The following is a 26677-nucleotide window of genomic DNA, read 5'->3' as shown; positions in this document are numbered from 1 at the left end:
AGGGTAGGGGCATAATTCAGTTTATGATAGAAGTCACATTTAGATTGTTGTTGGTGACATTCATTCACATGGTCACATTTGTTTTGTATACAAATTCCTCCGGTCTCATTTTTTTAATGATCATCGAAGGATCTGATTGTAAAGTCCTTAAGAGCCATTCTCTCGTCTCTACTCAGGTTATCATAGGATTTGTGTTTCTGTTTGTCTTTCAGTAGGTCACTTACATAATTTTCAACAATCCTGCAGGATTCCATGCATGCACATGCCTGTGGGGGAGGAATGAATTAACTTTCTGCTCTAAATGTGGTTCTCTCAGAGCTTACAGTTTATTTGCCATTAGTCAGCACCTCTACACAAAATAATTGTCTTGGGTGCACCTAGGGACATTCATACTTCTTGCTTTGCTGCACAGCTCAGAGCTGTTGTAAAGGAAGTTGTCAAGGAAGTGAGTGTGTTTGTACAGGACCTACCGTCAATCAATCATGTCAATGCAGAGCTATATGGAATCATCTGCATTATTAACACATTTGAGAGGAACACTGCCATGCGGTAATTAGCTCAATGTGGTCTCTGCATTCCCCCAGAGGTTCGCCAATTGCGTTGTACCATCCATATGGCGCCTCTGATCACATTTGTTTGATCAAGCATAAATTGGATTTGACCATGCTGAGGGGTCCAAAAAGCTCTGCATTGGCATGATTGGCTGACAGTAGGTGAGGGTGGGCGGTCCTAAATAAACAAAAATGTACTTCCTTCACAACAGTTCTGCTCAACAAAGATGTATGAATGCCCTGACTTTTGCAAAGGCCATATCGTCAAAAATGCTGCACGGCCAATGCAGGATTCAGATTGACCATGCAGCGCCTGTAAGAGTTGAATACCCCTGCTCGACATGCTTAAAATATAGATTTGACCCAAAAACTACAACTCCCATGATTCTTTGAATAAAAAAAACGACTAGAGGCTAAGGAAGTTAAAACATGTTTTACAGAAACAAAACTTGATATGCACATTATACACTATCTTAAGACATTTTACTAGACACTGCCTACATAAATGCCTATAGAAGTTACATCTATATATTATTTGACCCGCGTTTAAAAGCTAAACAAACACAGTTGCGTATCATATTGGGTCCACGTGATTTGAGAGTTGATATGCTGCGTTCAAGTGCTAGTTGCAACTAGGAAAAGTCCGTCTTGTTAACTGGTTGAATGCGGCGCCTGTATAGCCAGACCAGTTTAAAGTCGAAAATGTACGAGTTTGCTAGTTTCGACTAGTAATTTAACGCTGCAATACCCCGCGTGCTTACTGCCCGCGTGCACACAGGGTAGTCTCCCCTAGCTGTGGGCAAGGAAAGTACATCTGGACGTGGGCTCTGTCATCAAAAAATACTAACTCGCCACTACACAAGATACATGTGAGTTTGGCTTTAATAGACTTCATCTAAGTTGTTTTATGAGAACTTGCAGTGTTGCGCGTGTGGTCACCGAGTCGAAGTTTTACCATCGTGATGCTAATTACAATTGGGAATCAACTGGGGAAGTTGGCTACAGTACCTAGGTAAAACTACAAGAACACGGCTCATTGCGAAAGAAAGATTTTTGCATGTGGCTGCAAATATTTCACTACGTCAATGAAATTAGCAATCGATAGTGTGGCGAAACTCAAAAGCTGTAGTTAGCTACAACTGTAGCCAGTTATCTGACTACGTAGTTTAACTTTGCTTGTGGAGCCATTCCACCCACATGTTAAATTGTAGCCAGTGGGCTCATTCTGCCATCACTGGTCAGAAAACTTTGTAACAAAAAGTTCCTTGTCCACCCTGTGTTTTTAGTACTGATTGCATCAATTGTGCTGATTTATATTTTTGAGCGATGCGCTGAGGGCAATCCATTTTATACATTTTAGTAAATTATCTCTTCAAAAGTTCTCAAACCTCTGTAAATGCATAGCCCCATTGCCTCGTGAGTCACATGAGTGAGTGTTTCCAATCAAAGGGAGCTCGTCGACTAATTGGGAACCACGCGCGTCATGCTACACACATTATCTCTGTAAAAGCTCATATTTGATAGTTTGCTGATGTACATACTCCTCGGGAATTGTATTAGTAGGCGTATAGGCCATGAAATTTAACGTAAAAATGTGTTATTTATTTCATTTAAGCTAACCCTAACCCTCTTCCTAATCTTAACACCTATTTATCATAACCAGCTAAGTTAATTATCCTAGCCTGCTGCTTAAGTTCTCCTAACCTGCCATGAAAAGTAAATTCTGACGTTAATTTGGCAACTGATCCCTAATTGAACGTTAAGATAGAAATAGGCAATGTAGATCAAACAGCCTCTCTGATATGTAGAATAAGAAAGCACATTGGCTCTATTCACACATTTCTATCTGCAACGTTCATAACGTTTGGCTGGTTTAAACTCTGAGCCCCTGGTTTGTTTGTTTGAGGGGAGTATTGATTGGGGCAAAGGCATGCCCATCACTTCTTCAACCCAAATACTGGCCATCTACAACAGTGATAGCAAACTTAGATGCGGGTGGGGGGCCACCAAAAACTCAATGATGGGCACAGTTGCTCGACGGTCTGCATACCCGTACCCACCCGAGTGGCTCCCCTGTTGACGGCGGAGAGAAATGGTTGCAGATTTGTTTTTATATGAAATCTGAGTTAGACTGACCAACAAAATCAATGGGGGCCCACTGGCTGTTAATTCGACAGTTTTTAGCGGCCTTCTAATTCAGCAATCCCCCCCCCAAAATGTTGCTGACATGGTCTAATTGACTATCAGTGACTGATGTAAGAAGAAAAAGCTGCTGATCCATAACCAAATGTGGGTATTGTACCTTGTCTATTCTAACTCGCAACAGTAAGTTGAGACCCCGACATAGTTCCCCATTTTGGAAATTAATCTGAGGCTCTTGGGCTGCCCATTGCCCATCCAATGATCTACGTCTTTCTGTTCTGAGGCATATTAAACACAAAACAGTATTCACGGGGTTGTACACGTTAGTCGTCCCCCCCCCCCCCCAACCTGTTTCTACTGTCATTAACACACTGATACATGATGTGTTGCTTAAAATGTTGTTTTTTAATGCAAATTACACCATTTTTAATGGGTCCCTACACAGAATGGGCTCTTGGACAATGACAACTAATTGGAGACAGATTTTTATGGGTGGCAGTGTCCCAACAAATGTGATGTATGAATCAGAGATTTAAATGCTAGGCCCCAGCAAAAGGTCACCAATCCTTCACAGCAGCCTGGTGATGAGGCCTTGGGTAAGGTCCTCATTTGCAGTTTCCCTGCACCATAGGTCAATTTTCACATGCAATTAAATAGCTTCCTTTATGGATGATAAATTAAAGTCATTTGAGAAGCTGTTTTATTTACTGTTGGTGCCCAGTGACTAACCTGGGTTGAAATCAGAAGGGTGCAATGTTCTGAAGGTTGCAGATAGAAATATGTTGTATAGAGCTGATAAGTTTCTTTATTCTACATGTTAGAGAAGCATGTCTGTTCTTCAGAATATATTTATGTCTGAAAGTTCCCCGATGTTGTCTTACTGAGCACCATCCTGGTTCGGTGATGTGATTTGATCACGTGTATATGTTGTGTGATTGCTTTTTCCATCTACCTGTCATTCAGTTGCCATGGCAGTGCGGTTGCTGGTGATTGGCAGTGGTGGGCGGGAACACACCTTGGCATGGAAGCTGGCACAGTCACCACACATCCAGCAGGTCCTGGTGGCACCAGGGAACGCTGGCACTGCCAACTGTGGAAAGATCTCCAACTCTGGTGAGAAGGACACGCCTAACTGTTGTTTCATATCATGATCTGTATGAGGTCTATTATGTTCATCTGACATTACCAGGAATCGTATGATCTAGAAAGCTCTTAGCCACTCCGCTCCATCTGAAATTTGTGTGTGCGTCTCTTTCCCCCCCCCCCCCCTGCACAGAGGTGTCTGTGAGTAATCACTCCATCCTGGCTCAGTTCTGTAAGGAGCATAGCGTGGGGCTGGTGGTGGTAGGGCCCGAGGTGCCTCTCGCAGCAGGTGAGTGGCTTATCTTCCCCATTTCATATTCAGCCTTCTGAAACAGTACAGGTACAAAGGAAATGCCAAGTTGACCGTCATCATATCAAATGTATTTATATAGCCCTTCGTACATCAGCTGATATCTCAAAGTGCTGTACAGAAACCCAGCCTAAAACCCCAAACAGCAAGCAATGCAGGTGTAGAAGCACGGTGGCTAGGAAAAACTCCCTAGGAAGGCCAAAACCTAGGAAGAAACCTAGAGAGGAACCAGGCTATGTGGGGTGGCCAGTCCTCTTCTGGCTGTGCCGGGTGGAGATTATAACAGAACATGGCCAAGATGTTCAAATGTTCATAAATGACCAGCATGGTCGAATAATAATAAGGCAGAACAGTTGAAACTGGAGCAGCAGCACGGTCAGATGGACTGGGGACAGCAAGGAGTCATCATGTCAGGTAGTCCTGGGGCATGGTCCTAGGGCTCAGGTCCTCCAAGAGAGAAGGAGAGAATTAGAGAACGCACACTTAGATTCACACAGGACACCGAATAGGACAGGAGAAGTACTCCAGATATAACAAACTGACCCTAGCCCCCCGACACATAAACTACTGCAGCATAAATACTGGAGGCTGAGACAGGAGGGGACAGGAGACATCATTCTTCTCTGCCCCCCCCCCCCCCCCCCCCCCCCCCCCAGGCATGGTAGATGACTTGCAAGCGGCCGGAGTCCCGTGTTTCGGCCCCTCAGCGAAGGCTGCCCAGCTGGAGGCCAGTAAGAGTTTCTCCAAGGCCTTTATGGACCGTCACGGCATCCCCACAGCCAACTGGTGCTCCTTCACCGACCCCCAGGAGGCCTGCAGCTACATCCGCACGTCAGTACTGGGGTGGGGGGGTGAATTTGTTGGAGAGGTGGGGTCATGTTCATGGAAAACAGTGTTTCTAATTGGACAAGTCCAGGTAGTCTGTCATCTCAACAATGTGTTATATGTGAGATGAATTTCTACCGATCTCCTGAACTGAAATATAATTGACCCTGCCTCTGTGGCTCTCTAACCTTTAACCCCTAACCACAGGGCCAGTTTTCCTGCTCTGGTGGTGAAGGCCAGCGGCCTGGCTGCAGGGAAGGGTGTCATTGTGGCCAAGGACCAGGAGGAGGCCTGCCAGGCTGTGCTGGACATAATGAAGGTATAGTTTCAAAGTGACCCAAAGTTAGTTTTGCATTTCCCACCCTAATAGTTAGAATACCACAGTCTATCCTCTCTTGATTGTCAAAAATGGTATGTGTGTGTGCCTCAGTACAGCAGTTTTCATAAGAATGTCGCTCGGCCTTGAATGTTGTTCTTTTGGGGGAGATGTGTCACTTATGCACACTCACTAGACTATATATACACACTCAATCTCACACACTACATACGCGCACACGCATACCGACAACACAAACTTTTACACTCATAATTTGCTGCTGATACTCTGTTCTGTATTTTACTCTTACCTATCCTGATGCCTAGTCACTTTAACCTGCCTTCATGTACATATCTACCTGGAATACCTCGTACCTCTGCACATTGATCTGGTACTCCCTTTTTATATAGCTCTGTTCTTGTGTACTTTATTTTATTCCTCTTGTGTTATTATTTTATATTTTTAAACTCTGCATCGTTGGGACGGTCTGGTAAGCAAGCAGTTGTACACCAGTTGTATTCGGCACGACTCGACAAATCCAGCTCCCATTTTAAAGAAGGTTTGTGTGTGTGTTGCAGGACAAAACGTTCGGCTCTGCCGGGGAGACTGTGGTGGTGGAGGAACTACTGGAGGGAGAAGAAGTGTCTGTGAGTGTCCGGTCCTCTTTCTTTTTCTTGTGAAATACCCACGTTTACATGCACAGTGGGCAACATTTTCGTCATGCAAAATTGCACAGATCCATGCAAAGAATACATTGGATAATGTGCTTTCCATGTCTATTTAAAATGTTATGGTTATTTTTGCTCACTGCCATTTGGTTGTGTAAAATGTCGGCCTGTATGTACCCTGACGACAATTCAATACGCGGTTCCATTATTGGCATTTACTAACTACTTGCTCTTTCTGTCTCCTTCCCTGTGTAGTGTCTGTGTTTCAGTGATGGCTGCAGTGTGTCCCCCATGCCCCCGGCCCAGGACCACAAACGCCTGCAGGACGGGGACCTGGGCCCCAACACAGGCGGCATGGGGGCCTACTGCCCCACCCCCCAGGTACAACCACCGACCATTGTCTCACATTGCTCAGAATGGGTACGACTCTCTCTCTCCCTCTCCCTGTGCACAACATGCTATTGTCTGTCCAGGTGTCTCAGGAGCTTTTGCAGCAGATCAGAGAGACTGTCCTCCAGAAGACTGTGGATGGCATGAAGGAGGAGGGAACCCCCTATGTGGGTGAGTAATGAACTGCAGGCAGCACACTGGTTATTGAGTGGAAATGAAAGGGGTGCAAAATAGTGCCCCTCTCTTTTATTTGTCTCACTCGTTTCCATGTTGTCATCCTCTATCAGGTGTGCTGTATGCTGGGCTGATGTTGACCAAGCAGGGGCTGAAGGTCCTGGAGTTTAACTGTCGCTTCGGCGACCCAGAGTGTCAGGTTGGTAAACTGTGTGTGTGAGCATGTGTTATTGGTATATGTCACTGCTCAATGTTATCATCATCATGGAGCTGATAAGTCAAGTTTTGCACTTGTACTGCACTAATGGGTAAGGTTAAGAACAATGCAGTATGAACTGGTCCTTAATCTGTGCCTATTAGGACAATTTCGATCTAGCCTGAATCATGTTCAGTTGGGCAAACCGTACCTAACCATTTTGTAGTGGGAAAACGGAAATTCCAGTATTACCTCCGTTTCACTCTGAATTAAATGATTTTCTTCCTATTAAACGTGACCTTGTTCCAGGTGCTGATGCCCTTGCTGAAGAGTGACTTGTATGAGGTGCTCCAGAGCACCCTGGAGGGGAAGTTGGCATCCAGTCCACCTGAGTGGCACCAGGACAGGTCTGCAGTTACTGTGGTCATGGCCAGCCCTGGCTACCCCGGCTCCTATAAGAAAGGTGTCGCAATCACTGGTAGGTACGCTTCTGTCGATTGCTACTTGACTGGGGTGTATTCATTAATCACACTGTTGCAAAGTGTTTTGCACCGGAAATAAGTTTCCATTGGACAAATTCCTCCACGCTTCATTCCGTTTACCTCTTCTTTCGAATGGTTCCCGTTTGATCCTAGTGAATATTCCCGTTTGGAATAGATTTGCTGTCAGGTCGGTTGTTCAGCATCGGTTTCGACTATCAACTAATTACATAACATTAACCAGGTTTCCTTCCAACCTTTTAATGTGAGTGAAGTACATGTAGGATAAAAAAAATGTTACAGCAGGCCTGATGGAAACGGCACATTTGTCAGTGAACTTTCCAAATGTTGGCAAAACTAAATGAGCCACACAAGTTGGGATATTTTTCAACAGTGAAAAGGCGACTCCGGGATGCTGGCCTTCTAGGCAGTTGCAACGAAAAAGCCATATCTCAGACTGGCCAATAAAAAGAAAGAAAATGAACAGACACTGGACAGAGGAATTCTGCCTAGAAGGCCAGCATCCCGGAGTCACCTCTTCACTGTTGATGTTCAGACTGGTGTTTTGCGGGTACTATTTAATGAAGGTGCCAGTTGAGGACTTGAGGCATCGTTTCTCAAACGGTACACTGTAATGTAATTGTCCTCTTGCTCAGTTGTGCACTGGTGCCTCCCACTCCTCTCTCTATTCTGGTTAGAGACAGTTTGCGCTGTTCTGTGAAGGGAGTAGTACACAGCGTTGTACGAGATCTTCAGTTTCTTGGCAATTTCTCGCATGGAATAGCCTTAATTTCTCAGAACCAGAATAGACTGACGAGTTTCAGAAGAAAGTTCTTTGTTTCTGGCCATTTTGAGCCGGTAATCGAACCCACAAATGCAGATGCTCCAGATGATAAAACTGTCCTCCTTTAGACTAGTTGAGTGTTTCTTTAACTGTTTTCAGCTGTGCTAACATAATTCCAAAGGGTTTTCTAATTATCAATTAGCCTTTTAAAATGATAAACTTGGATTAGCTAACACAACGTGACATTGGAACACGGGATCGATGGTTGCTGATAATGGGGCCTATGTAGATATTCCATAACAAATCTGCCGTTTCCAGCTACAATAGTCATTTACATCATCAACAATGTCTACACTGTATTTCTGATAAATTTCATGTTATTTTGGACAAATTGCTTTTCTTTCAAAAACAAGGACATTTCTAAGTGACCACAAACTTTTGAACGGTTGTGTACCTATGGACGAATGATGTCAGAGCTGAACTGACTAAGATACAGTAGAATAGTATAGAAAACAGTATATACATATGAGATGAGTAATGCCAGATATGTAAACCGTAAAGTGACTAGTGTTCCATTCCTTAAAGTGGACAGAGATGTTTAGTCTATTCCTATAGGTAGCAGCCTCTAATGTGCTAGTGCTGGCTAACAGTCTGATGGCCTTGAGATAGAAGCTGTTTTTCAGTCTCTCGGTCCCAGCTTTGATGCACCTGTACTGACCTTGCCTTCTGGGTGAAGAGGCAGTGGCTCGGGTCGTTGGTGTCCATGCTGATCTTTTTGGCCTTCCTGTGACATCGGGTGCTGTAGGTGTCCTGGTACTGTAACGTTATACGACTCCTTGCCGTTCTTCAAGATATAACAAGTTAGTTGCTTACTGGACCCAGGCAATCTGTGTGAAATGTTAACTAGCTAACAAACTACTATCTGTGAACTAATGTTTTCCTTTTACAGTATGTTGTTAATGAGAGAATTACCGTAGGTGGAAATGAGGCGTTGCTTGTTAAACAAGTATAGCTGGAGCCGAGCCTGGCTTACACCTGTTACTGCTAGACGTTACCTTTTGAAGATCTTCTTCTGTTGGCACCCCAATATGTCCCAGAAACATCACAAATGGTCATTTTGTTTGATAAATTTCACCTTTATATCCCCAAAATGTCAATTTTTTGGGGCGCGTTTTGATTCAGAAATAGACCGGTTCCAACTCGCCCAACATGACTACAAATTATCTAATAAGTTACCTGTAAACAAGGTCCAAACATTTCAAACAATTTTCCTAATCCAACTTTAGGTATCCTAAAACGTAAATAATCGATACAATTTAAGATGGAATATACTGTGTTCAATAGCGGATAAAATCAAAGTGGAGCGAGCTCCGGGTCGCACGCACCAAACAAGAGTCCGCTTGACACTTAGAAAGTGCAGCCATACTTCTTCATTTCTCAAAGGAAAAACATCAACCAATTTCTAAAGACTGTTGACATCTAGTGGAAGCCATAGGAACTGCAAACAGGTGCCTCATAAATCTCATTTCCCATAGAAAACAGTGACCTCAAATTATTTTCTTCCTGGATGGTTGGTCCTCGGGGTTTCGCCTGCCAAATAAGTTCTGTTATACTCGGACATTATTTTAAGTTTTAGAAACTTTAGTGATTTCTATCCAAACTACCATATATGGTATATGCATATCCTAGCTTCTGGCCCTGAGTAGCAGGCAGTTTACTTTGGGCACGCTTTTCATCCAGACGTGAAAATACTGCCACCTATACCAAAGAGGTTAAGCTGGATGCCACTATAGAGTTGAGAGGAACACCACACTTTCCCTCTTTCTCACTCTTTCAATACAGTGGTATAAAGGGTATGCCAGGTGTACTTTCTGCCTGAAAGAGATCAATTATGCCAACCAAGTGTATCATACTCTGCTGGCACATTGTAGAGCAGATGTCCACAGTCAGAAAGTGTACAATGTGCAGTGTAGCCCAAAGATATTGTGTTGAACTTGACAGTAACACGTGTGTGTGGAGGATTATTTCATTCTTCACTCGGTGGGCAAAAACAACGTTCAACGTGTAGCCTTGTGCACTTGATCGATGTCTACTATACTGGGCACTATAATAGAGATAAAACACAATGCCTGTTTGTTTCGTTCTATTTAGTATGTATTGTTCCCAAGTGCAATATTTAGGTGTGTGTAGTCACAAGTGTTCTATTATAAAGGCTGTCATGGCAAACTTCAATATTAGTGTTTTTTACTCTCAAGACTTGAGTGTCATTGGCAGTGAAGTCGAGGGAACAAATAACCTTGGATTGCTTTCTTTAAAAAAATTTAGCTGTGAGTTAGGTTCACATTAACCACTTTTTATTTTACACACAGACTGATCAGGCAGATCATATTCTTTGTTGTTTGATTAGTTAAACTGCATTTCCCCCTAGAAGGGATTTGTTTTGTATTTTTCAATGCAGAAAAACAAACTGTCACCTTTTTGGGCCCTCACCAGTTTGCATCCCTGATCATAGAGCTTGATGGTTTTTTCGACTGCACTTGAAGAAACTTTCAAATTTTCCGGTTTGACTAAATTTCATGTCTTAAAGTAATGATGAATTGTAGTTTCTAATTGCTTATTTGAGCTGTTCTTGCCATTTAATATGCACTTGTTTTTTTTTTTTACCAAATGGCTATCTTCTGTATTCCACCCCTACCTTGTCACAACACAACTAATTGACTCAAATGCATTAAAAGGAAAGAAAACCCACAAAGTAACTTTTTAAGGCATACCTGTTCATTGAATTGCATTCCAGGTGACTACCTCTTGAAGCTGGTTGAGAGAATGCCAAGAGTGTCCAAAGCTATCATCATGGCAAAGGGTGGCTACTTTGAAGAATCTCAAATATAAAATATATTAATTTAACACTTTCTTTTGGTTACTACATGATTCCGTATGTTATTTCATAGTTTTGATGTCTTCACTATTATTCTACAATAATAAATAAAAAAGTAACTGAATGAGTAGGTGTCAACTTTTGACTGGTACTGTATATAATTTAAGGAACTCAGTCCGGCTTTAAATTTGCTCTTGAAAGTTGTAGTAGAATGCATAAGGTGGAAATTGGGTAGTGCATCATCAGTTCCTCTTGTCAGTCATTGCATACCTTAGAGCGATTTATAACTTTTCAGAAATGTCCAGTGTTTTTTAGCCCAGCTATCAATAATGCCCGGAAGGGGGACCCCTGATTGAAAAAGTTGGAATAAGTGATGCACTTCACAGGGTGGTGAAAGTGCACAGTGATAAGCTTGATTCTCCTTTCCAATAAATAGTATATTATTCTGTTAACATGATAATTGATTCTTGGCTGCTGTTTGACAAAAATAATGTGGTTGATTTTTTTTTGTTTTTTTGTCCATAATAATCTTGTGTAGGTCATACCAGCACTGTATCTGTGAACCGTTCTATATAGAGCGTACGTGTCAAGACCAGTGTGCGCCCATTCGTGATATACACATTTATTGTGACACAACCATCAATTGAGTTGAAAATGCAATGGAAACCCATTTTTAACTTCTATTTGGTACTTGGGAATTTGACCGCAGATGTTACTTTTACGTGCACTATGTCATTATGCACAGCTTTTTATGGTAATGTATCTCTGGTGGAAAAATGCATGTTTCTATTTATGCAGATTTAAGAATATTTGCATATAACTGATTTAAAGTAGGGGGAGATTAGGGACTCTTATCTCCTGTGTTCTCCCCCCCCCCCCCTTTACCTCTCATCCACACTCCCCCTGTCTTTCTCATTCTCTCCATCACTCTACTCTCTCTCAGGTCTGTCTCAGGTGGAGGAGACAGGGGTGCAGGTGTTCCACGCCGGCACGTCGCTGAAGGAAGGGGGTGTTGTCTCCAGCGGGGGGCGTGTCCTCACTGTCACCGCTGTTAGGTCGTCTCTGGAGATGGCCCTGCACGCAGCCAATCGGGGTGTGGCCGCCGTGGGTTTCCCGGGAGCCGTGTACCGAAGTGACATCGGTCACCGAGGCATCGCCCACCTCACCCAGCACAGGTGTGTGTGGGTGGACACGCACTAAACACACAAACACTCCTCATTCATTTCACTGTAATAGTTTGACCATCTTAATGTTAGAACCCTACATTTTGTTTGAGTACATATTGACAGGAGGGAGTATTGGCTAACCCTAGACGAAGTCTACCTCTGTCTGTCTGATGTTTACAGTTGAAGTCGGAAATTTACATACACTTAAGTTAGAGTCATTAAAACCTTTTTCAACCACTCCACAAATTTCTTGTTAACAAACTGTAGTTTTGGCAAGTCAGTTAGGACATCTACTTCGTGCATGACACAAGTCATTTTTCCAACAATTGTTTACAAACAGATGATTTTACTTATAATTCACCATCACAATTCCAGTGGGTCAGAAGTGTACATACACTAAGTTGACTGCCTTTAAACAGCTTGGAAAAATGTCATGACTAGAAGCTTCTGATAGGCTAATTGACTTTATTTGAGTCAATTGAGGTGTACCTGTGGATGTATTTCAAGACCTACATTCAAACTCGGTGCCTCTTTGCTTGACATCATGGGAAAATCAAAAGAAATCAGCCAAGACCTCAGGAAAAAAATTGTCGATCCTCCACAAGTCTGGTTCATCCTTGGGAGCAATTTCCAAACGCCTGAAGATACCACGTTCCTCTGTACAAACAATAGTATGCAAGTATAAACACCATGGGACCACGCAGCCGTCATACCACTCAGGAAGGAGACGCATTCTTTCTTCTAGAGATTAATGTACTTTGAAGTGAAAACAACAACAGCAAAGGACCTTGTGAAAATGCTGGAGGAAATAGGTACAAACGTATCAATATCCACAGTTAAACGAGTCCTATATTGACATAACCTGAAAGGCCGTTCAGACAGGAAGAAGCCACTGCTCAAAAACAGCAATAAAAAAGCCAGACTGCGGTTTGTAGCTGCACATGTGGACAAAGATCGTACCTTTTGGAGAAATGTCCACTGGTCTTATGAAACAATAATAGAACTGTTTGGCCAAAATGACCATCGTTATGTTTGGAGGAAAAAGGGGGAGACTTGCAAACCCGAAGAACACCATCTCAACCGTGAAGCACGGGGGTAGCAGCATCATGTTGTGGTGGTGCTTTTCTGCAAAAGGGACTGGTGCACTTCACAAAATAGATGGTATCATGAGGATGGAAAATTGTGGATATATTGAAACAACATCTCAAGACATCAGTCAGGAATTTAAAGCTTGTTCACAAATGCGTCTTCCAAATGGACAATGACACCAAGCATACTTCCAAAGGTGTGTCAAAATGGCTTGAGGACAACAAAGTCGAGGTATTGGAGTGGCCATCACAAAGCCCTGACCTCAATCCTATAGAACATTTGTGGGCAGAACTGAAAAAGCTAATGCGAGCATGGAGGCCTACAAACCTGACTCAGTTACATCAGCTCTGTCAGGAGTAATGGGCCAGAATTCACCCAACTTATTGTGGGAAGCTTGTGGAAGGCTATCCGACACATTTGACCCAAGTTAAACAATTTAAAGGCAATGCTACCAAATACTAATTGAGTGTATGTGAACTTCTGATCCACTGGGAATGTGATGAAAGAAATGAAAGCTGAAATAAATCATCCTCTACTATTATTCTGACATTTCACATTCTTAAAATAGTGGTGATCATAACGGACCTAAAACGGGATTAAATGTCAGGAATTGTGAAACTGCGTTTCAATGTATTTGACTAAGGTGTATGTAAACTTCCGAATTCAACTGTACATGTAGATTTGGCCTAGAAACTTACACATTCCAATAGATAGTTTAGTCTCATTTCATTCTGTATACTGTTATCGTGTAGATTTATTTATTTTTTTACATTCGTATGAGTTAACTCTATCTGGTAATGTGAGGTTGAAGCTGAATTGAGGGACCACCTGATTTGACATAGACCGACAATAGCCTGTTGTGTCACTCTGCCGTTGGTAGAGGGCAAATAGCTCTAGCCTGATAGGGTATGGTGAGACGACCTCCCAATGACCCTTGCTGTGTGTCGCTCCCCCAGCAGAGGCCTAACTTATAAGGACAGTGGAGTGGACATCGCCGCGGGAAATCGACTGGTAGACATGATCAAGCCATTTGCCAAGGCCACCTCTCGCTCAGGTAATGACGTCAACCCCCTCTCATTGCTGTTAATCAGAACAGCTACAGCTGAGCCACTAGCTAGACAGCCTGGAGAGCTGCAGTGCTTTCCCAAACTCATACCTATCTACTTGTAATGATCGGTGTAAGATTGGATATATGATTCGTTTCCCAAATCTCGCTGAGTACACTGCCTGTTCCAATTCCACCTTTTGAACTATTCAGGTCAACTAATCATCAAGCCTCTGATTAGTTAAATCAGGTGTGCTGGGACTGGAATTGAACAAATAAGTGGAATGGCTGGGCAACACTGGTAAAAGCATTATGGCAAAAACCTCTACCTAGCCTCTTTTTAGAGGTTTGGAATTGGGCATTTCATTACATGCTCTGCACTAAAGCGGTCTCTCAGTCAACCTATCATGGTTTCACCTCATCCAACTAATTACAAAGCTTCAAGAAGGTACATTATTTTCCTTGCCTTGTGAAATTAACCTGAGGAAAGAAATTAGGTTATTTGTCTTGTCTACTTTATCTGGGTGTTAGATAATTAAAGTGATTTATTGTAGTGCCCAGGGCTTTAACAAATACTGTACCTGTAGACAGTGTGCCATCGCTACAGTTTTACTAAAACAGAATTTGGAATAGTTTTCTCGATTTGAACTACAAACACATTGCTACAGGAAGCTTTAATTAGTTTTCTACAATATAAACTTGGCAAATAAAGAAACATCAGCTTTTCAGGACCCAGTCTTTCAAAGATAATTCGTAAAATACATAACTTCACAGAGCTTCATTGTAAAGGGTTTAAACCCTGTTTCCCATGCTTGTTCAATGAACCATAAACAATTAATGAAGATGCACCTGTGGAACAGTCGTTAAGACACTAACAGCTTACAGACGGTAGGCAATTAAGGTCACTGAGGATTAAGGAAGACATCCTCCTCCCTCATGTGGTACCCTTCCTGCAGGCTCATCCTGACATGACCCTCCAGCATGACAATGCCACCACGCACAGAACGAGCAGTATGGCTGATTTCCTAGACATGAATGTTAGTGTTCTGCCATGGCCAGCGAAGAGCCTGTATCTCAATCCCATTGAGCACGTCTAGGACCTGTTAGACCCCCCCCCCCCCCCCAGAAATGTCCAGGAACTTGCAGGTGCCTAGGTGAAAGAGTGGGGTAACATCTCACAGCAAGAACTAGCAAATCCGGTGCTGTCCATGAGATGCACTGCAGTACTTAATGCAGCTGGTGGCCACACCAGATACTGTTACTTTTGATTTTGTAAATCTATGCAGTTGACAGAGGACATTTCTTTCTCTTTTTTTTCCTCCTGAGTTTAACTATGGGTGGACGGATTGATTGATGGATTGATTATTTTAGGTAATTATTTAAGACATACAGGTAGCTGCCAAAATAAAGGAAACACAGTAAATGATGGATACAAAGTATATAGAAAGCAGGTCCTTCCATACAGGTGTTGTTCCTGAGTTAATTAACAACCCATCATGCTTATAGTCATGTATAAAAATGCCTGGTTGCCCATTTAAATTTTCCTACCATGGGATCTGTGATTTTGATAGAGGGGTCTCAAAGGAACATAGTGTGCGTGTCAGTCACCAGATCTCAACCCAATTGAACACCCACAAACACCGATGATGGGATTTATTGTGGAAGAATGGTGTTGAATCCCTCAAATAGAGTTTCAGACACTTGTAGAATCTATGCCAAGGCGCAATGAAGCTGTTCTGGCGTCTCGTGGTGGCCCAGCACCCTATTAAGACAATTTATGTTGGTGTTTCCTTTATTTTGCCAGTTACCTTTATATCAACCAGATGTTTCTTTTTTTTCTTTTTTTTACATGTTTTTAATTGGTGTATAATTTTTTTTGCCCCCGATGTGTTCTTCAGTTGTTAAAGACCAGGAAGTGTGTAATAAACAGTTGCTTTTATTCCCCTCCTGTCCACCAGGGTGTAACGCCGAGCTGGGGGGCTTCGCCGGGCTCTTTGATCTCAAAGCTGCAGGCTTCATCGACCCCATCCTGGTGTCTGGGACAGACGGAGTAGGGACCAAGCTCACGGTATGCATAACTTCTCAAAACAGAAACTGTATATGAAACATTGCAGCCAGCCACACTGCATGTTTTGGTGCTGGAATAAAGCTAGGGAGCATCATATTCCAGGTACAGGCTTTTCGTTCTTTTTTTTTTATCCGTCTTTTTGGCCTTGCAAAGTTAGATGTAGGATCGTGTGCATATGTTTTAGCTGTTTCTCAATTACACTGTGATTCCTCACATCCCATCTTCTTGCCGCCGCCTCTGCTGTGTTGGCGGAGAAGGTCCAAGGTCCCTACCCTTAGACCTCCTTCGCTAATGTGTTTTAAGCAGGCGAGGAGAGTTTATGCCAGGAATCACAAAGGCATTAAGATCCTACAACCTCTTCATGACTTCACCTCTGCCTTCTCTAGATTGCCCAGGCATGCCAGCAGCACAGCACCCTGGGACAGGACCTGGTGGCCATGTGTGTCAACGACGTGCTGGCCCAGGGGGCGGAGCCTCTCTTCTTCCTGGACTACTTCTCCTGTGGCCGTCTGGATGTGGGCGTGGCCTCCGCTGTGATCAGGGGCGTGGCCGAGGCCTGCGGGTTGGCGGGCTGTGCTCTGCTGGGTGAGGGGGGGGTAGCAGTCTGACGTCATCGTTAAGATGCAAGGATGGGGGTGTGTGTGTGTGTGTGCGCGCGCACTATTTTGTGTGTTCAGGCGGTAAGAAAGTGGAGATGCTGGCTGTATACTGTGGGTGTAGTGAAAATAACAAAGTAGGATTTTAGTTGCTACACTGGAAACCATCTGTATTTTGGGCGTGAGCCAGCCATCAATTTCTGGGTTCTACATTGTGTGTGCGTGCACATTTGCAACTGCGTGTATGTGTGTTTGATCAACTGTGCGTTTTTCCATTCGTTCATCTAGGCGGGGAGACTGCGGAGATGCCTGGCGTGTACGGCCCCGGCGAGTACGACCTGGCAGGGTTCTGTGTTGGGGCGGTGGAGAGGGGCGCCCTGCTACCCAGGCTGGGGGATATCTGCGAGGGGGACCTACTCATCGGGGTGGCCTCCTCGGGGGTGCACAGCAACGGATTCAGCCTGGTTCGGAAGGTCCTGGAGAGGGCAGGAGTCACCTACAGCTCCCCTGCACCTTTCGGGAAACCTGGACAAACCGTGGGTAGGTTAATGAGATCATACAAGCTCTTAAACATGTTTCTTTGAGGGAGAATTTCTCTGGGTGTGTCTGCCCAATCTCTCTTCTCTTGTACTTTCTCTTGAAAGGAGGTAAATGGACAGTTTTGTGGTCATTTATATTTTCCGTTAAATAAGGTTCATCTGCGTAAGATGTCTTACCTTGTACTATCTTCCTGCCCTTTAGTGGTCTTATCCCAGCCTCTATTGGTCTTTGTACTGTACTGTTCAATTGTATTATTGTAGAGTTTATCTGGGTCCTAGAAAAGTGCTCTATGAATCCAATGTGTCATAATTAAAGTAATTCCCCGTAGAGGTCCCCTTTCCCCGTCTAAAGTCTTCCCCCATGTTAATTGACAGGCGAGGTTCTCCTGACGCCTACTAAGATCTACAGCCGCCTGCTCCTGCCAATCTTGCGCAGCGGCGCCATCAAGGCCTATGCCCACATCACTGGGGGCGGCCTATTGGAGAACATCCCCCGAGTGCTGCCTCAGGAACTGTCGGTTGACCTGGGTGAGAGAGAAACACACTTTTCTTATTGCCCATGTTTGGTTTTTAAAGTGTAGTGGTACACAATGTATATGAGGATGAAACAGTTGTCCATATCGGTTATCTGATGCTGTTTTGAATTGTACTAACTGTGGTAGGGCTGTCTCCGACAAAAAAAACAATCTTAATTGACTGAAAGTTGTCTGTTCTTTCGACCAATCGATTGGTTAAAATTTTTTATTGTGTATTTTTCCGTATATAGACACACCATATTTGTTTTAATTAAATCAACTATATGCATTGAGATTGTCCGATGAAATAAGACAAATGCCTCGAGTGCCAGAGATCTAGATAACCAGAAGGCAAAAAACCTGAACCTGAACCAACTATTCCCCTCCCGCTCCTGCTGACTTTTGCAGATTCTGCCATTACTCTCCTGAAGTGCCAGTAATAGGCTACAAGAGAAGTCGGCAACCTTTCTCATGTGGAATGCCAATTTATCTTACCATTTTTACCTATCTGTGCCCCAGTTATGGTTTTCATATGCACATTTTTGCGAAACAGTTTAATTTATATCATCGTCTTATCTCAGTCATTGTCATGTGGTTAATCAAAATTCTATGTAAATGATACAAAACTAAAACTGTATTTCTATTGCCAAGGTAGAAAATATCCAGATTAAAAAACCAAATCCTATAAATCAACAAACTTGAAACATTGTATCATCTATTAACTTGGGCCTATAAAATATTCTGGGGCCTCAGTTTCCAGCGACAGACACAACTGCAGGCTATTTGCGCAAAGGATAAGAAGCAGCGCTTGACTTGGACAGGAGCTCACTGGAGCAGAGTACCGACACCTCAAATATTCTACTGCTTGAGCTCCAGTTCCTCTTATAGAATATTAGCTCAAAAGCATTGTGGAGCTCTTGCACCTAAAATGTAAACGGTACCAGTGCCCAAAATGAGTATCATACGTATTTCAGTCCAAGTCTAGCACTAATAAGAAGTAATTAGGTAGGCCTATTTTATGACGTTTCCATTGGTTCAGTGCATGACATGGTTATCGAAAGAGAGCACAGGAAAGATTTTTCAAATGCATTGAGGAACTGTTGTAATTCTCAAAGGATGTAAAAACAGACTTTGTTTGCTTGCTGTTTTGAGGTGAAGAAAACATTACTTTGAGAAGCTCCGCAGATCATTAGTGGTGGTGCGTTTAAGCCAATCAGAAATACTAGCAGATCCCCAAATCGGCACATTTATTTGCCTACATTTACGCACAGGCCAGGTAGCCTGTAAGTCTTTGTGCGCGTCCTTACTCAACATTGACAGGAGTGCTCCAAACAAAAGACACTGACTAAAACTCATAAATAGAATGAAATAAACCTTAACTTGTTTCTCACAAGTGTAGCATAGGTTGTGCACTCTGCAAACAATGTGTCCACTCCGACAATGAGAACAGGAAGACTGGAATATTTAATATTGAACGCATTGAAATAAATTACTGTAAGATTGTAGATTAGGAATTAACGGTAAATGTACTAGTGATTTTATGTAATGGGGAATTGCTATAGGCAAACAAATTCACACAATGAAGTCATAAAAAATGGACGGGGAAAGCGCATTCTGGAGGGAAAAGTGCATTGTTCATCTGGGTGCATGGTCAATCTAACATCTGCATTGGCCATGCAGCATTTACAGTGATATGGCCTCAGCAGAAGTTGCTTCTTGCGCTTCGCATTGTGGCGTTGTGGTCAAGGAATTGAGCTTGTATTTATACAGGAAGTACCGCCCCCACCTACCTTCAACCAATCATGTCAATGTGGAGCTATACAGAGCCCTCAGCATTGTTACAAAAATTTGTGGGGTGTATGGCGATGCTGTACAGAGCTCAAATTGGCCAATGCATGCCTCTGGAGGCTCCGTAATTGCAATTGAGCCTCCGACCACACTTTCAGCTCAAGCATAAATTGGCTTTTAGTCTAGACCCCCGCAATCGTTTAGTTCACTGAGATGGGTGTAAATATGTTTGTTTGTGTTACTGCTCGACTTAAATAATCTTGGTCGACCAACAGCCTAACGACCAAACAATCAACCAGTCGACTAATTGGGGTCAGCCCTAAACTGCGGTTGGTATTTACTTCATATTGAATGCGTGTGTGAGCTGCTCTGTGTGCTTTGTCCCACCCAGACGCCTCCCGTTGGATCATCCCTCCTGTGTTCTCATGGCTCCAGGAGGAGGGGGGCTTGTGCGAGGAGGAGATGGGGCGCACCTTCAACTGTGGCCTTGGGGCCGTGCTGGTGGTGGCCTTTCCGGATGCCCAGAGTGTTCTGAGGAAGCTCCAAGCCCACGAGGATGCGTGGATCGTGGGCTCGCTGGCCCACAAGCAGCCTGGTGAGAGACGAGAGCTAAAGTATGCGTAGTGAAACTCATAACGATGCTACAGGAATGATGGGTTCTGTACACTCCCAAGCCGATAAGGAAACAAACTGTATGTTGTATAGAATCAATCTTGTTAATGAGGAAATGCTCGTCACATTAAATATAATTTTTGTGTTGATGGGTTCAAACGCGCGCGTGCACACAGTTAACTCACACAGCGCTTGGTGGTATTCATCTTTGTAATTTTACTGAGTTTTGTTTGTGTGAAGGGGCCGAGCCGGTGGTGATCAGGAACCTCAAGCACAGCCTGCGTTTAGGCCCCTCTCCCTGTGTAGTAGACCTGGGGCCCATGCAGAACGGAGCATCTCAAGGGGACAGCAGTAGCACCGTCCCCCGCAAGAGGACCAGGGTGGGCGTCCTCATCTCAGGCACAGGTTAGTGTTGTGTATGGTGTGTGTCACTTTCTGAAATTGAAAACACTGCCATGTGTCAACAGATATGTATAACATTAGTGTTTTTTATTACAAGCAAACATGTTCAAGTGATGCGGGTGCATGCTCTCATCAGATCTCAGTAGCAGAATTCGCTATATACTGATGGGTTGCCAGGTCAAGCAAGCATTTCTAGCCCCAATGACCCCTCAACACAAGGCCTGAAAACTAGCCCCGCCCAATAGTTTATCGCAGCAAGAGAAGTTGCCACATTTATCCAATGAACCCTTTTTCCATAACGTTATCGAGCAAATTATGAAGGAATATCGGCTTAATTTGTAACAACATAGGCTAAGAAACAAAATGTGTTTTTCCATCAAAATAATAATTGTGAGCTTAAGAATGTCACAATAGAAAAGATAATTCACCCTTATTAAACTTGCCAGATCATTTTCCATCAATGGATGTCGCGTTAACTTGTTTTGATTGCTATGATTAAGCAATAAGGAGGAAGGAGGTGTGGTATATGGTCAATATATTACAACTAAGGGCTATTTTTTTGTCATACCTGTTGTACACAGCCCTGAATGCTGATTAGCTGGCAGCCATCGTATATCAGACCGTATACCACGGGTATGACACAACATGTATTTTAACTGCTCTGATTACGTTGGTAACCAGTATATAATAGCAATAAGGCACCTCGGGGGCTTTTGATATATGGCCAATATACCCTTGACTCAGGCATGCCGCGCGTAAGAACAGCTCTTAGCCGTGCTATATTGGCCATATACCACATCCCCATTTGCGCATGTGCATAACTAGAGAAATCCAACATGAGAGTTTGAGTGATAAAGTTGGCCAGAGGATCTCTGTGCAAGAAACACTTTGAAAAACATTTTTAAAAATGTAAGTAATGTTAGGCTATTTTCTGTCATTTGTGCCATTTATTATACTGAACAAAAATATAAACGGGCCATGGAAAAACCTGGGACATTTTCTGCTTCCAGGAATTATGTACAGATCCTTGTGACATGGGTCTGTGCATTATCATGCTGAAACATGCGGTGGTGGGGGAATGGCACGACAATGGGCCTCAGGACTTTGTCACGGTATCTCTGCATTCAAATTGCTATCAATAAAATGCAATTGTGTTCGTTGTCCATAGCTTATACCTGCCCATACCATAACCTCACCACCAGGATGGGGTATTCTGTTCACAATGTTGACATCGGAAAACCGCTTGCCCACACACCGCCATACATGTGGTCTGCAGTTGTGAGGCTGGTTAGATATATTGACAAATTCTCTAAAACGACGGATGCGGCTTATGGTAGAAAATAGAACATTAAATTGTCTGGCAAAATATCTGTTGGACATTCCTTCAGTCAGCATGCTAACTGCACGCTCCCACAACTTGAGACATCTGTGGCATTGTGTGACACAACTGCACATTTTATAGTAGTGGACTTTTGTCCCTAGCACAAGGTGCACCTGTGTAATGATCGTGCTGTTTAATCATCATCAGGTGGATGGATTATCTTGGCAGAAGAGAAATGCACACTAACTGGGATGTGCACAAATGTGTTTACATCCCAGTTAGTGTGCAACATTTGAGAGAGACGCTTTTTGTGCGTATGAAATATTTCTAGGATCTTTTTATTTCAGCTCATGAAAAATGAGATCAACACTTTACATATTGCGTTTTAATATTTTTGTTCAGTATGAATAACCTACCTACAACTGGTAAAAAGTTATCATGACATGTGCTGCTCTACACACACGCACCACCGGCCCTCCCCACCACTCAGGAATAGCCTGCTCACTGCCTGATAACAGCAGTGAAATAGACACAGTACCAGTCAAAAGTTTGGACACACCTCATTCAAGGGTTTGTCTTTATTTTTACTATTTTCTACATTGTAGAATAATAGTGAAGACATCAAAACTATGAAATAACATATATGGAATCATGTAGTAACCAAAAAACTAAGCGCAAACCAGATCAAATCAAATTTATAACCCTTCGTACATCAGCTGATATCGCAAAGTGCTGTACAGAAACCCAGCCTAAAACCCCAAACAGCAAGCAATGCAGGTGTAGAAGCACGGTGGCTAGGAAAAACTCCCTAGAAAGGCCAAAACCTAGGAAGAAACCAGGCTATGTGGGGTGGCCAGTCCTCTTCTGGCTGTGCTGGATGGAGATTATAACAGAACATGGCCAAGATGTTCAAATGTTCATAAATGACCAGCATGGTCGTATAATAATAAGGCAGAACAATTGAAACTGGAGCAGCAGCACGGTCAGATGGACTGGGGACAGCAAGGAGTCATCATGTCAGGTAATCCTGGGGCATGGTCCTAGGGCTCAGGTCCTCTGAGAGGGAGAAAGAAAGAGAGGAGAGAATTAGAGAACGCACACTTAGATTCACACAGGACACCGAATAGGACAGGAGAAGTACTCCAGATATAACAAACTGACCCTAGCCCCCCGACACATAAACTACTGCAGCATAAATACTGGAGGCTGAGACAGGAGGGGTCAGGAGACACTGTGGACCCATCCGAGGACCAAAGCACAGCCCCCACACCACTAGAGGGATATCTTCAACCACCAACTTACCATCCTGAGACAGGGCCGAGTATAGCCCACAAAGATCTCCGCCATGGCACAACCCAAGGGGGGGCGCCAACCCAGACAGGATGACCACATCAGTGAATCAACCCACTCAGGTGACGCACCCCTTCCAGGGACGGCATGAGAGAGCCCCAGTAAGCCAGTGACTCAGCCCCTGTAATAGGGTTAGAGGCAGAGAATCCCAGTGGAAAGAGGGGAACCGGCCAGGCAGCACCAACCTGCAGATGGTGATGACGTATCGCTGCAGAATGCTGTGGTAGCCATGCTGGTTAAGTGTGCCTTGAATTCTAAACAAATCACTGACGGTGTCACCAGCAAAGCACCCCCACCACCGCCATGCTTCACGATGGGAACCACACATGCAGAGATCATCCGTTCACCTGCTCTGCATATCACAAAGACAGATTTGGGCCTCGGGATCTTGTAAAATAATGTTTAATAAACAACTCTAAAGGGGCCCTATAAAATCTGAGATTCCCCCCCAAATTTGACTATTTTCCCAAATTATGTTCTCACTTTTTTTATTAGTCACTCTTAAAATTACAATTGTTCATGGAGAAATGTGTGTGTAGAATTGCAGTTAAGTGGATACTAGTGCCCCATAGCTAAGTTTAATCTTTATATCAGTGTGCACTGCCTTAAGTGTATTGTGTGTGTGTGTCAGGCACCAACCTGCAGGCTCTGATGGAGCAGACCAAGAGAACGTCCAGCTCAGCAGAGATCGTGGTGGTGATCTCCAACCAGCCGGGGGTCTTGGGCCTCAAAAGGGCCTCTCTGGCTGGCATTCAGACACGGGTGGTTGACCATAAGCTGTACGGTAGCCGGGCAGAGTTTGACGGCACCATTGACCACGTGCTGGAGGAATTTGATGTGGAGGTGGTGTGTCTCGCCGGCTTCATGAGGATCCTCACAGGGTCCTTCGTCAGGAAGTGGAACGGTAGGACCACCCAGCTTTGTGTGTATCAATAGTAGGTTTGTGTGCGTTTTCTGTGATGACAATGTATCGCACAGAAAAAGTCCATTAACTTCACTTGCTCTCCCTTGATGTTACATGGGGAAAGGAATGCTTTTTGAAATGTTCATCCCAATCGAGCACCCGATTTTGATTAAAACATTTTTTAAGTATTTACTTTTTTGATGAAGCTGGTCTGGAGCGTATTTGGGTACGCTTTCACTCTATTAATAATGCTTTGAAATGTTTGTGTGCACATGTGAGAATAATATATTTTGTGTGTTGTAGGAAAACTGCTGAACATCCATCCGTCCCTGCTGCCCTCATTCAAGGGGGTTAATGCCCAGAAGCAGGCTCTGCAGGCGGGGGCACGGGTCTCTGGCTGCACCGTCCACTTTGTGGCTGTAAGTACTCTACTTAGAACAGATCCTGCCTCAGCTCACCAATACTAACCATAATCAGATGTTGGTATAAAATCAGCTCGGATCTGATCTTAAAGCCAAACTTATCCTGTGTTTCCTGGTCTACTACAGAACATTTTTGAAAAATGGATGCACATTTAGTTTTGTTATCCATATCTTGGTATCGAAAAGGCCTCCAGAAACCCCTAGGGCTAAGCACAAGCTCCAAACAGATTTCTCTTGATACATTAGGTGGAATTATAGCCATATTGCCTACACCTATCAAGTCCTTTCAGATACACATGTGCCTAGGGCTAGGGGTTGTTCCGGGACAGGACCCTAGACGACTAATCTTTTTGTATCTTTCCCATTATGGTGTTTGAGGTCATCTACTACTGAAAGTGTGCATACCTGGGTAAAAAGCCAATGTTAGCGATTTACTGCCACCTGCAGTTATGGAATGTTTTATCATAAGTATAATTCATTGGCTGATCCCTCATGATGGATGGAATTAGTGTTCCTTCCTTAACCCATAGGAAATCCCACCCAGTTAACTACTTCGAAATGGTGATTCCCTGCTAAAACAGGCTTTTGGGCACAGAGTTGTCTATGGAGAGGACCTAAATATTTCCCTGCTTTCTCAACTTCCTTTTGTCCACAGGAAGAGGTTGATGCCGGGGCCATCATTGCTCAGGAGGCAGTGCCGGTGTTGATGAATGATACTGAGGAGAGTCTATCAGATCGCATCCGGGAGGCAGAGCACCGGGCCTTCCCTGCCGCCCTGGAGCTGGTGGCCGGGGGTGGCGTGAGGCTGGGGGATGACGGACGCATCATTTGGAACCCCAACGCACAGGGCTAAACCTCAACACAATTCCACCACACCTGCCCCAACACACCCTGGCCCCCATCCCCAAAATACCTTAACCCCCTACCTCAGAATACATTGGGGCCCCACCTAAAAGCAGTGGCTCTACTGACCTGCATAGTAAATGGATTGCCTTAGTGTAAGCAATGTCTCCCATGACCATACCTCCCTCATCTCGGGTAGCTACAAACTGGTTTCTTCCAGATACATTCCTTGTGCCATTGCTACAATGTCGAAATAATTAAGTAATTCCCCTTGTGCACATTCCATGGGTACTATTATGTAAGAATATTACAGTAGTACTTGCCCTATAATTTTAGGTATATCCTCAACATTGCATGATCAGTCATAGCAAGTCGTAGTATGATTGTCACAGTTGTTCTCTGCATATACTTTAACACTTAGCGACAATGCCAAAACTGTTATTTCTGCCTGTCCTTGCATTAAACTTGCGCTGTTGAACAACTGTTTATTTAGTTGTTTATCAGCAAACCAGAAAGACATGTAATGAAAGGCTTTTGACAGTCTTCCCTGCAAATCAAAATCGGTTATGTGACAGGTGTACCAACATACCAAGTGTTCCAACATAAAATATTTCAAATTTACTGAATCATTTAATGTTCGTATTTAGGTTGCACACAACATTCCCTTGTTACAACTGAAAACAACAAATTATCTTTCTCTAGCTCTGTTGTACTTTACCTGCACTCTCCTCCTTGGTGTAGGCATTGGTTAGAAGGATTGTCCACCCACTTATACTAGTCATTTCCTTTCAAATTTATAAAGGAGATAAGTGTACACTTCAGGAGAAAGGATGCAGACCTGGGCCACATTTAGCTAGTGCATCCCTTGATGTAAAAATGACTGGAAAGATGAAAGCTGGTGAAACACTTATTACGTTAAGGCATGCCCTTGATTCCTCTCTCATCTCCTCCAAGCACAATGGATCCAAGCTCCGTCCAATGCGTTTAGGAGGCGAGGGCTGATGACAAACCGGGATAATTGAGAATGAACCCTGGAAATGTTGCTCAGTTGAGGTTATATTATTCTTTTGAGGGGATTTGATTAATGACCCGGGTGAACCTGGTTAGCGTTGATTGTCTCCCGGGCGAAGTCTGCTCAAAACAAAAGTGATGTGCACACCCCTTCAAATAAGGTGATTCTGCTATTTCAGCCACAGCTGTTGCTGAAGGCTGTATAAAATGAAG

General features: G+C 43.6%; 1 protein-coding gene across 3 annotated transcripts; it reads left to right on the top strand.

Annotated features, from left to right (window-relative positions):
* Nucleotides 1-1269: 1269 nt before the first annotated feature.
* On the top strand, nt 1270-26074 carry gart (phosphoribosylglycinamide formyltransferase). Of its 3 annotated transcripts, none has more exons than XM_031824597.1 (21): nt 1270-1420; nt 3657-3806; nt 3970-4065; nt 4743-4917; nt 5119-5230; nt 5806-5874; nt 6151-6276; nt 6369-6456; nt 6573-6658; nt 6965-7133; nt 11737-11968; nt 14005-14102; nt 16052-16161; nt 16548-16746; nt 17046-17297; nt 17672-17824; nt 19991-20194; nt 20452-20616; nt 23916-24188; nt 24492-24607; nt 25266-26074. In XM_031824597.1, the coding sequence occupies exons 2-21, from the start codon at nt 3662-3664 to the stop codon at nt 25461-25463; spliced, it is 3066 nt and encodes a 1021-aa protein (XP_031680457.1). In that variant the 5' UTR covers nt 1270-1420; nt 3657-3661; the 3' UTR covers nt 25464-26074. The 3 variants fall into 3 exon arrangements, with proteins under 3 accessions (XP_031680457.1, XP_031680459.1, XP_031680458.1); XM_031824599.1 differs by having other exon boundaries at nt 1271-1420; nt 14008-14102; XM_031824598.1 differs by lacking the exon at nt 1270-1420 and adding an exon at nt 1466-1563.
* The last annotated feature ends 603 nt before the right edge of the window (nt 26075-26677 follow it).

Source organism: Oncorhynchus kisutch, linkage group LG5 (genome assembly GCF_002021735.2).
Source record: "Oncorhynchus kisutch isolate 150728-3 linkage group LG5, Okis_V2, whole genome shotgun sequence".
Lineage (NCBI taxonomy): Eukaryota > Metazoa > Chordata > Actinopteri > Salmoniformes > Salmonidae > Oncorhynchus > Oncorhynchus kisutch.
This window is presented reverse-complemented; position numbering and strand designations above follow the sequence as displayed.

Excerpts from the sequence above, each read along its gene's own strand:
- gart (XM_031824597.1), top strand. The coding sequence starts at position 3,662 with ATGGCAGTGCGGTTGCTGGTGATTGGCAGTGGTGGGCGGGAACACACC. Across the intron at positions 4,918-5,118 it reads GCCTGCAGCTACATCCGCAC|GGCCAGTTTTCCTGCTCTGG; the intron begins GTCAGTACTGGG and ends CCCTAACCACAG. Across the intron at positions 20,617-23,915 it reads CGTCCTCATCTCAGGCACAG|GCACCAACCTGCAGGCTCTG; the intron begins GTTAGTGTTGTG and ends TGTGTGTGTCAG.